Source organism: Diadema antillarum, unplaced genomic scaffold (assembly GCF_040938485.1).
Source record: "Diadema antillarum isolate AM-2024a unplaced genomic scaffold, OU_Dant_1.0 seq00001998_RagTag, whole genome shotgun sequence".
Taxonomy (NCBI): Eukaryota; Metazoa; Echinodermata; class Echinoidea; order Diadematoida; family Diadematidae; genus Diadema; species Diadema antillarum.
The window spans coordinates 35,201-47,389 of record NW_027272654.1 but is presented as its reverse complement, the minus strand read 5'-3'; the positions used below and the strand labels follow the sequence as shown (position 1 = coordinate 47,389).

Here is a 12,189-nt window from a genome sequence, read left to right as displayed (position 1 = left end):
TTTTTGGTGGGAAATCTCATGATACTGCAATATGAAATCTGTTAATAATTACTATCATCTAAAATGCTGGGAGTTTTTTGGCACATGGTTTTCTGCAAGTCGTGAGGGGATGCTACAGGAGGGGTACAAGAGATTTTTTTGTCATAACAAACTCTTTGGTACATTGTACAGGGAAATTTGCTACATTGCAAAGTTGTTATTATCAGGGTTGCAAAAACAATCAAAATACAAGGAAATGGCAAATTTTCCAGTAAACTGCAAAGTTTGTCAAAAGGAGATTCTGGTATATGACCGTTATTTGTAACAAGAGTCTGCTGTATTACCATGAACAGACTAAAGACAACAGGCAGCAATGTGTAATGGATCAATGCAAATGAAAACCTATAAATTTCCATTGAGGTGTACCTTTGCTGAGGTATTACAGAATATACTTATCTTACCTCACTGTAATTTTTGTGGTTTATTAGTAAAATGAAAACTGCACATTTCAGCATCCTTCGACACTGATTCTTCACTATACTTAAGATTCAAGTTAAGACAACGCATTGTAGTGTGAAAGGTGGGCAAAACTTTTTAAAATCTCTTTACAGAAAGTTCCACTATACAGTATGCAGTCCACATGTCTGGCCAAAACAAAGAGGAGCTTTTGTTTTCCTAATTCAATCATCCTCATCCTCATCATCAAGGATTTTCTTGCTCCTCTTTCTAACGGAAGACATCTTGATTGGTGATTCCTCATGCTGGGAGATGGGTATCGATTGAGAGGGAACCGGTTCCGTCATCTGATTCCAGATCTCGGTTCCAATCTGGGCATCATCAACTTCAGTGTCTGCCTCCTCCTCATCATCATCATCATCATCCTCGATGACACCTCGTCTCTTTTTCTTTGTAGCTTGGCCCGTCGTGCAAGATCCATCACCTTGTGAGTCTTTTGATGGCTGTTCATCGACTGGCTCTATCATTTTATCCCACGGTTCAGTCTCGGCATCAATGATATCTGCGTCGACATCATCCTCATCATCATCGCTCACAACATCAGCATCATCTTTTTCCTCATGTGGTTTATTTGATGCTTTGGCACCCTTACCCCCCTGACTCTCCTCATCATCAACATCGGGATCAAGGTTGATGATCTCCTCCTGCTTTTTCTCCGCTTGCAACAACAAAGTACCATTTACCCCCTTGTCCACTTTCTCCGGTCCAGCGTTCTGACCCGTCACGCCCATCTGACTCCAGATCTCATTCTCCATCTCCGCATCATCCGAGTCCGGTTCCACGTCGTGAGTTACTGTCTGCCTCTGACTCGTCTGTGATGTACAAGTACTCTTACTCCTCTGCAAATCATTGGAGCCAGTCACCTGACTCTCTGACACCATCTGGGTCCAGATTTCGGCCTCCATCTCGGCCTCGTCGGGGTCGATATCATCCTCCTCCCAAGAAGCTTTCTTTGATCCTCCCGTGTCCATAGTGATGACGTCTTCAAGCTCTGCACTGCTCACCCCATTGCTCTGAGAGGACTTGCCCTGGCTGCTGGGTGCATCTCCCTGCTGCTTGGCCTGCCGGCGCTCTTGGGCCAGCTGCTTGTTCCGCTTGATGCGCTCCTTCTGATCTTCAGTCAAGTCAACCTACAGGAGTTGGTTTGAAGCAGAAAAATTGATCTGCAAGTTTCTACTCATCATTATCAGGTAGAGCTACAAATTCTCATCTCATTCTCAAAAGGCTATGCCAATAAGTCCCCATTTCTGAGCACCTGTGAGGCTTGCCTAGCATCTTTTTACAAGAGTGTCTGAATGTGAGGTCAGATGTAACCCGAAGTCGGATATTAAAGAAGTTGACCAAAGCTTATTTTCATGTTGTTTGTTGGGGAAATGATATGCTGATAAAAAGCTACTGTCAGCTCCCCTCAAAACGAACTGCTTGGGACTGCCAATGTTCTTTCGTTATATTGAAATTTCATTGTAACCGAACAAATAATCAATGAAAAATATAGAGCTGATTATGTTGGGGCCTAAATTTTCATTTTTGTTGTAACTGAAAATTTGTTATAACAGTGTCTGTAATAATGAGAGTGCACTACATACTATAATAGAATTTCGGTAGAAACTCTTCTCACAGGAATTAATCTATGTCAGTTCTTTTGCAAACAGACAGCCAAACAGGGTTCCCTTTGCTATGATATCTCTTGCAATTCGGTTGAAGGGTTCAAGAAAGGAGCTAAATCTTTTATGTTTTACCATTCCAATAAGAAATTCATCATCTCCTTAGACTCAGTCCAAGGGTGAAGTGTTGCAGCAAGTCAAAAATTCAACTAGGGGCAGAATCTGAAGGTTTTTGGAACAAGGGTCAATGTGAAAAGTTTACACTGGGGGCAGAATGGGGAAGCCTGACAAGCATGTGCTGCATATTGCTAACGTAAATCAGTTGACACACAGATGTTGGATGCTCGGGTGTACAGTGGACTCCTGTTATAATGAAGTCCTGGAGACCAGCAGTTTTCTATCATTGTATCAAAATTTTGTTATAACTTAACAAAATTAATAAACAATAAAAAACATGAAGCGGATGATGTTGCGGCCTAAATTTTCACTTCATTGTTACTGGAATTTCATTAAAACTGTGCTTGTTATAACGAGAATGTACTGTAGAAGTAGAGATTAGAAGTCTAGACTTACTCTCGGGATACTGACATCATCTGGAGGTTGTTGGGCGGCACCCAAATTTGAGGCTGGGAAGATGTCATCAGCTTCATCTGCTGCCATGTCTTCTCGTCCACCCTCAGTGCCATCATTTGCCTCTTTACCATCAAATAAGAGACATGCATCACAGTTGTTGGTCAAGAAGAGTGTTCACATTAATACAAAGGACTATTGTGCTGATCTTGATGTGATACAGAGATGATTAAAGGAGAATCATGGAAACTAAAGAGTATATTTATGCTCACTCATATCAGAGTTTGAGAGATGCCACACTTAACTGAAAAAAAAAAATCAAAGAAAAAAGTAATTTAGAAAGTATCTTGATGCAGTTAATAAGACCATGATCTTAAAGGGACTGTACAGTACTGGTTGAGGTAGGGATTAATGTTTTCAACATTCCTAAGTGAGATAATGAAAAGCCTCTTATGAAATATGAAAGAGCATGTAATCTTAAGAAGGATTCAACGTTTATTTGATGAAAATTGGTTTTCAAATGGCTGAGATATCCCAAAAAGTGCTAATAATAAAAGGCGACATGCCCAAACTTTATTAGTATCTCTTTGTTTCACCTTGTTTTTGGATATCTCAGCCATTTCAAAACCGATTTTCATCGAATAAACTTTTGATACCCCTTAGAACCGCATGCTCTTTGACATCTCATAGAGTGGTTTCTGAATATCTCACAAAACATTATAAGCTAAATCTTCGCCTCGACCAGAACTGTACACACCCTTTAAGACTTCATGACAGTTGAAATCACATGTATGTACAATTAATCTTGTGCATACATGAAATACAAAATGAATACATGTTAGTAATTTTTTTTTTTTATTAACAAGTGTATGATACGATTATTCCATGGTGAGGAAACAATTTTTGTGCAATATCTCTCCCAAATATAGTTTTCATGTCATTCCCTTTGAAAAGTTTTAGTTTTTAAGCCTGTATGTGACTCATGTACAAGATACAGTTCTGAATATCTTACAAAGATAATAGACATGGCATTCATAAAACTGCTTTTTCTTTCCATTAATACTGTTTTCCTGAATTCGTGATTCTTAATGCAAGGTTAGAACTGGCTCAGTCCAAATACTCAAAAGACTGCATGCCAAACCTCCACATATCAAGAACAGACTGATACACGGAAAAAAAATATATGAATAAAATGAAATTTGAAGGCAAATATATTTTGCGCCAGTAAGGAAGGACACAGCCACACAGCGTTGTGCAAAAAATTAGAAAATTGCACATACTGATTATGCTAAATTATATTGCAGAAGACAAAAATAATGTTTTACTTCAAAAGCAGAAAACAAACAAAAAAATGTTTTACTTCAAAAGCATATTTCATGGAAAATCGCTAGTTGCCAGCATTGCAAGTGCAAAAGTACAAGTAAGCATGACCAAGAATGGAGTAGAACCAATAACCCGTTGAGGACGAGTCCCGAGTAAACTCGGGCAGGTGTCTATGGGAAATGCCTGTTGTAGCAAAATCCTCCCGTCCTCAACGGGTTAACATGGAATTACTTTTATTGGACACTTACCGTCTCCTCTTGTGATGAAATCTTCATCCATCAGTGGCATGTCCAGTCGAATCTTCTTCAGGCATGTCTGGGGGTGAAGAGATGCACACTTTTCAGTATTCCACATAACGGCCTTGAAACCCTTGACCAGTAGGGCAGGGATGCCAACATCATTCACACTTCAAAATTTGGGAGTTCCATGCAGGGAGATCGACACATCCATATTACCGATACATGCAACCCCCCCCCCCCCAGTCAAAATTTTCCCAAATCAAGGCAGATTCTACACTTTCTTGTAAAAACTGTAAGATATTTTATTTTTCAGGGAATAATCCCACAAAATCAGGAACACAAGGCAACACTGTAGCAGCTGCTTAGCTGAATAATGTACAGTGCAATCTTTTATTCATACACATGGGGTATCAGGAATTTCATGCCAATTTTTACACCAATGATTGAGAGAGAAACACCAATTCAAGACTTTTGCGGGAATGTTGTTTAAAAAAAAAATCTTTTGACGACTATAAACCCGAGTTATGGATTAAAAAGTATTCTGGATTAAAAAGCATTGACCCATCATGACGAAAATTGCGTTTCACAGTTCTCACATGGTATCGAATGGAAATCAATTTAAAGTGCCACATTTTGATTTTTAATAAAGGAGGGAAGGACCTAATCATATGTACATAAAAGGTGCTTAATAAAATTCAAGAATGAACCTTGTATGAAGAATCATCCTATCTGGTTGTAAGAAATTTTGCATTTTGAGAGAAATACACAAATGAACATACCTGAACCGGTTTCTTACTGCCAAGTTTCTCCACACGTTCAATGACATCATCAAACGGCATCTTGGGAAACAAGCGATGCGCCCAGTGCTCCATGACACGCATCAGCTTGTCTAGGTCCTCGACCTCATGACCTTTGCCCTTGAATTTGACCTTCTCAAAGTGCTTCAGCAGGACAGGTAGCCCCCTGTCCGAGGTCAACCTACATGTCATTAAACAAACACACACACAAAATGTAGGTGCTACAATATGGCACATGCTTAGTTACACAAGTTTGCTGCACGAAAATACTGCATAGAATTTTCATATCTGAATCTATGCTCCCTTTCCTCTAATTCATCAAAATGAGAGAAAGTTACAGTAGAGAACAACTAGATACATCATTAATTTATGCTTCACTGTTGCAGAAGACAGTCCAGTCTATGTGTTTTAACCCTAATCCCACCGGGTTTTTTGAGGGACTTGAAACCACCGTTGGGGGGGGGGGGGGGGGGGCTTTTTGCCCCCCCCCCCCTTCAGATCTATCCTCATGAAAATTTGCACTAAGGTAAATGCCAATGGTAGAGACTGTATAGTTAGATTTTTCAAATTTTAATTTATGTATTTTATATTAATTAATCTATACTAATTTATGCAAAAATATATATATTTTTGCCTATAAATTACAAAAAAATAAAGCTCCATGTCTTCTAATTTTTGGTGAACATATTCTTTTCAATATCCTCAACAATAATATTGAAGCAAAAATTCAGCTTCATAATTATTTATGTATCTTATTGTTTATTGAATTTCTTATGTATTTTTGTTTTTTACTTCTTCTTTTTTTTGTCAGAATTTGTCGCAGAAACTTTTTAAAGCATAGTCAGGCTAAAATAAATCATTATCAGCCAATGAAATTAAAAATATTTATTTTTATATGAATTAATTGCAAAAACACAATTTACATTGGATTTGTACACATAATCATGTTTTTGAGCAATTTTTGGGTCGATGAATTTTTTTCAGAGGGGCCTGGCTTCAAAATGGTACACCCAGGAGCAACAAATTGGGTCTCAAAAGTTGCGCGATACTTGAAAGAAAAAAGTCATAAAATGTCGCGGCGAGAGCATCATGTGTTGCGGAATAATCACGCAAAACGTCAAGGGGGGGGGCCAAAATGCCCCCCTGGGTGGGAATAGGGTTAAGCGACATTACTTAGATGATTCCATGAAGAGATAATATGATAATAATAATAATATATTTATCCAGGGCAGCCTCTTCAGTGTTGCCACTTGGTGGGTAAAAACATCTTGTCCAAGGATGTAAGCACTGGGCGGGAATCAAACTCGGGTCCTCCGATTGGGAGTCGGGACTCTTATCCACTATGCCAGAGTGCCCCCACATACACGTATGTACCAGAATGTATAAAGTATGACTAAACTTATGAAAATATTCATCAATCAATCAAACAAGATTACAAAGGCCTTCAGGTCTAGATGTGACTTTACCTAGCTGCGTCCAGCTTGGGGATTGGTTTCCGATTCACAGTCTTCCTGGCCGGAGCCTCCCCATCAGCCTGTCCACCAGGGTCCAGCAGGGTGTCCAAAAGACCTGTAAGTATGCCACATGCATACACACAAAAAAACAAACAAATGAACAGAAAAAAGCAGAATCATTTAATGTCAAATACCTGAATTAACAGAAGGAAATAGCATATTAGACAGAGAGGAAATAAAGTGTGCAAAACCTGCTATCACTCCCCTTTGTGACGAAATGTTATAATTAAACTCTTTATATGCACCACATTGTAAACCCCCTATTTGCAATGCAGGCAACCATGCTTCGGGGAAAACATTCTCTTTTTCAAATCCATGTAACAATTTATAAATTTTCGGTATGCCGGACATGCAATGAGCAAAGTTGGCCAATAAATCTGACACTCTGCTATGAGCTTGCATTGTTTCGGCAAAACACGGGAATTTGGCATGCTGTTGACCGAGTCGGGTGTGCGAACGTGGCACATACAGAGTGAAAGAGTCAAAAGGGGTCTGAGCTTTCGATCCTAGCAGAATCTTTGCATCCTTGCCCCTTTCAGACGCCCTCACACTGTTGTTCACACTGACAGTTTCTGAGCAAAGACAGCCAAAGCCGAGTGTGTCAGCTTTTGGGACAAGGACCTTTTGAAATGTGTGACTGTGATTACTACTCCCGAGCTGGGAGAAGCCTTACCCATACACCATTCTTATAGAATAATTCTGTCTCATAATCAGTCACTTTGACTAGTGAAATTGTTAAATTCACACCCATGACTCATTGGTGTGAAATGTATATATATATATATATATATATATATATATATATATATATATATAATATATGCATGAGCTTCTTTGAACAGAGCTCTGTAGATTCATATCTCGATAGCAAAATACAGTAATTCAAAGGTATACGGTAGGTTAAGTAATTCAGGCAGATTAAATTGTATCATTGCGCAAGCTTTCATCTGAAGGAGCAGATGGTTATCATATTCCTTCCAATAATTCTCCACATCTGATTTACATGTGAGTTCTCCCTTTACAAAAAAAAGGTTTACTGAGTGTAAACGAACACAATACTGCATCAGAGCAATGAACCATTAGCACAGCACCAAATTCCATGAGATATAAGTAGTCTACAAGAATGAATCTCCTGGTTTGGAGCAAAAGTGTAGTAGATTAGATCACTGTAGGCCTACTTTACCAACCATTGTTCTGTTGTGCACTGGAATTCAAGGGATCATTCTCATCATCATCGTCAAGTGCAGGCAAGGCTGTGATTGTTGGCAGGTCCTCCTCAAGGTCATCTAGTGGTTCCATTAGGTCATCAAGGTCAAGGTCAATGGACGTCTCCATGATGTCACGAGAATACACAAGGCGTTCAGAGAAGAGTTGCAGTGTATTTTACTTGAATTTGCTCTTTGTTCCGCTGTGTATAGAGAAAGATGAAAAGGGTCATACCAACCATTGTTGTCATTTTGTTTATGGCAAACTAATTCCAGAAGACCCCTCCCAGGAAAATGAATCTGACTTAGGGGGTGTTGCAAGAAAGTTGCAATTAATTGCAACTTGACTTTCTTGCAACACCCCCTTAGTGAGAGTGATAGGCAGACACTAGCTAGGTCTTCCCTAGTTACATCTATTAAGAAGTACACAAATAAACTGTAGAACCAGAACTTTTTGTGTGCATTTTAATTTTGTAAATTTCGAGAGAGCAAAGATTCGTGAAATTAAAATACCTTGTACATGCAGCAATTCTTGTTTACACTTTAGATAAGTTGAATGCCAGTGACAATTCACGAAAATTTCATGTCGCAATTATTTCTGATTTTACAGTATAAAGCCACATGCACACGATGACTTTACCATCCGGCTAAATCGTACATGCGTACACGTGTTTGTGTCCATAGTCCAGCCCCAGGTGGCTGGATACAGCCACACATGTGACTAGACTATTCTGAGTCATCACTGGAGAGGATGGAAACAGCCACATCAACATATGAATATACACATGTACATCGCACTAACTCTCAAAGCAAAGAAAATAACCTCATTTTTCATACCTTCTTGACAACTTTTTTTTCTTACACTGGTTTTCCACTCCATTCTCACAGTCTTTTTTTATAAACCAGATTTGAAATCAATAGCAGCGTTATGATTGATTTACCATGGGACTTGCGATTGACTCCAATCAATTGCAGAGTTGTAATGTTAATATTGGATACATGTGATAATGATAATCAGACTGTACCACGCAGATAGCTATTGGTAGTGCATATGACATGCATGGCATGTTCTCTGTACATTTTTGGTGCTCTCTTGTACCGCATGGAAGAACAGCCTACTAGCACACGCATGGCAGCACTACCCGTCGATTGTGAAATTAGAATTTAACAAAGTACAAACTATTAAAAGGGCCTTACTTTATCATGTTTCTGGAAATGTGGGAAAACATGCAGTTGAAAAAAAAAATTAAAAAAAAGTATCTGTGACAAAACCGAAAAAGCAAGGAGAAAGAACAATGAGTATGAAATGTGACCCTGCACCTCAAAACAAACAAAAAGTCGCCAGACATGAATTTTTAGTTAAGACCATATTCTGAAAGAGCAGACTTTAAGCTTTAAAATGATGTATAACTCAAATCAAATGGACTCTCCTAACCTATCTAAATATTGGAAAGAAAGCACAAACTCAGGAAAAGTGTGAACTGAGAAAAGAGGCTCTGAAGTACAGTGTCTATTCAAGCGCTTAATCTTTACCAAACCGTGCTGGCTGTGCGATGAATGGGACAAAAAACAGGATGTAAACCACTGGAGTAACAACAATGAAGGAATTATCAGATTTAACTGAAATTAAGCATGCCTCATTAACACATTCTGTCCATAATTAATGCCAACTTTCAAAGCAGTAGCACTATCCTTTCAAAAGTTATTAGAGTTGAAAGTGAAGAGTGTGGACAAGGTTTTTCAGAAATGAAAAAGGGATTCTAAAGACACACCTAATCACACTATTCTACCAAAAATGTTCGAGATAAACTGCGAAAAAAACACACTTTCCTGCCCGTTTTATGAAACCAAATTTTAGCATAATATAAAAGAAGACCCGCTCTTTCAGAAAATATGAAAAAGTCAAGTTCGGCTAGGTTGACCCATTTCACTTATTTTCAGTCCTCACGCAAAATCAGTGTGTGCGACTTTATGTTCGTTTTGAGGTGCACGGTCACAAATGGAAACCACTCTAAGAAAATGAAGTTTTCCACAATGTAAGAAAACTAGAGTCCATGTTATTTTCTTTTATTAACTTGTGTGGTAGATTTCATCTAACTGTTTGTGTGTGATGCACGAACTGCATGATGATGTTGCATACTGTTTTTGGATGTGACTAAGCATTGCTAAGGTACTTTCCTGTTGTAAACAACATTACCAGTATGTGAATGTGAAATGATGTGATATGCGTGTGTTGTGACAGTATACAAATGACGCACAGTTCTGAGTGCGTCAATCGGAATTGTGTGCATAAGGCAACTAACCATACTTACCGCATGCACACTACATGGTTTTTCTTCAGAACCATGCATCCAGTAAAAACTGATGCATGATTTTTTTTAGCCAATAGGCGTCTCGTACTGAGTGCGCGACCGCTTGCTTGGTGCGCAAACCTTTGTTAGAAATGCGCGAACCTTTGTTACAAATGCGCGTACTCTTGCTACAAGTGCGCGATAACATGTTTACCACTGTGACTCAGCGTGCGACCAGTACAAAATCAACGCATAGCTCTTGACCAATGAGATCGCAGGATTCTCGCTATCCATTCTATAATAGAATTTGCTGGCTTGTGATAAGTGATTGGTGTCCGGATTCTGGAGGCTGTCCGAAAACTGAGGTTTTTTACTCAACACTTCTACGTGTGTTGTCAACATTACCACAATTGGACTAGGGCCTACATCACTATGTATTCAAATTGAAGCAATTTTTAGTACTTGAACTGGAATTCAGGGGTGACAATACCCCATGGCCGTATGAGGTCCTAAATTTTAGTTTTACAATCTGCTGCATAGTCGGGCAACTGCAGGGGCGGATCCAGGAATTCTGTAAAGGGGGCCGCAACTAAATTTCTGGTGCCACTTCCGGGTTTCATTTCATTTTATTTCTTTTTATTTCTTTTGTTTTTAAGGAAAAATAAAGGGGGGGGGCGTGCGCCGGTTGCACAACCACTGGATCTGCCACTGGGCAAGAGAGAAGTGGGATTGACAGGAGCGCCATCTATGCATGCCATGCTGGAGCTGGAGCTGCAATTTAATTTACACTTTCACTGAGACTCAAACTCAACTCAAAAGTGAGAGCTACGCTAGCCTGTAGCCCACATCAAAACTTCACCAAAAATCAAAAATGCGTCTTAAAGAAATCCTGCCACATTTCTGTGAATTCTAGGATAATGCAAATCTATACAGAATTGTAAGTGGTCAAATAATTTCAACAGGAATCAGGACTTTATAAACTGAGTCCAGAGAGACGTAGTAAAAGTAAAACATAACAAAAATATAATGAGGTGGGACTACACAAATTATCCCTTAGCCCATTACTTGAGCCAAAATCTATCGTCTGTTGCTTTCCAAAACAGAATTAGTCAACTTTCAACTTAACACAAATACATGTATAAAATGTATCTATATGAACACGAAAGCACTATGCAATCATAACTAGGTTAATACTAAATATAGGTAAACTATCAGCCTACCTGTCTAATTAGCTCTTTGCTTCCCGGTTGCGCCGCGATCTCGAATTTGCGCGCGCCAAATGATGCAGTATTAAACACAAGAGGGCGGCAATTTAACTCCACTACAACAAACTGCAGGCCATGGCATGAATGGCCACTACTACAGCAGTGTACATATGTAGAACCCTATACATACTATACACGTACACAGACTCGATAGACCGGGGTACCGCGTCACAGTGCATGATGCCGTGATGATACGCCGTGTGACATGACACTGATTCTGCAGATAAGATTTCTATTTTGGGCCTGCTTTTTACCTACAAACACTGTAAAACAGTATACAGTAATACTAGTAGACGGGACCTACAGTAATCCGGTATACTGACCACACGAGGCAGAGCTGAGGGCAGTTTACGCAGCGCAGCAGAGCAGGAGGGTGTTGAGTCGGACAGTCAGAAACCAGGTTAGGTAGGAAACAACAACATGCAACGACAACGACACGTTTTCCTTGATATCTCATCAGACATCACATCATCTATCATCACAATTGCACAACAACGTTTCCCAACGTTGTGAAAATGAAATGGAAATGCTCATGTTGTCAATGTCATGGTTGTAATGTGTAATTTACACAGGTTTAAATTTATAGAAATTTCGTGATTCAAGCGTTGGATTGGATTTCTAATTCTAGCCGTTAGGTCACTCATTGTCATTAATTGTCTTTGAAGTAAATTTAATATTAACGTTACAGTGTAAATTTAAACTCTAGCAAAAGCAGAATCAAGTTCAATCAAAGGAGGCTGGGGACAGTGTTCATGGTGTTTTGGGGGTTAGAAAAAAAGGGGGGTAGGCCTGCCCTAAGAAAAGAGCTAGTAGTAGTAGTGGAAGGCAGTTATGACCCCGAAACGATGATTTGGCAATTGTGCACTTTACGGCCCTATAATTTATT

The 12,189-nt window shown here is 39.3% G+C and overlaps 1 protein-coding gene across 1 annotated transcript; it reads right to left on the bottom strand.

The window, feature by feature from the left end:
• Positions 1-659: 659 nt before the first annotated feature.
• LOC139713537 (uncharacterized) lies at positions 660-7,923 on the bottom strand. Its single transcript, XM_071625261.1, has 6 exons — positions 7,730-7,923; positions 6,495-6,597; positions 5,011-5,209; positions 4,241-4,307; positions 2,673-2,794; positions 660-1,625 (listed from the first exon to the last, which is right to left on the bottom strand). The coding sequence occupies exons 1-6, from the start codon at positions 7,875-7,877 to the stop codon at positions 660-662; spliced, it is 1,605 nt and encodes a 534-aa protein (XP_071481362.1). The 5' UTR covers positions 7,878-7,923.
• Positions 7,924-12,189: the final 4,266 nt, after the last annotated feature.

Excerpts from the sequence above, each read along its gene's own strand:
- LOC139713537 (XM_071625261.1), bottom strand. The coding sequence starts at position 7,877 with ATGGAGACGTCCATTGACCTTGACCTTGATGACCTAATGGAACCACTA. Across the intron at positions 6,598-7,729 it reads CAGTGCACAACAGAACAATG|GTCTTTTGGACACCCTGCTG; the intron begins GTTGGTAAAGTA and ends GCATACTTACAG. Across the intron at positions 2,795-4,240 it reads TTTCATCACAAGAGGAGACG|AGGCAAATGATGGCACTGAG; the intron begins GTAAGTGTCCAA and ends TTGATGGTAAAG.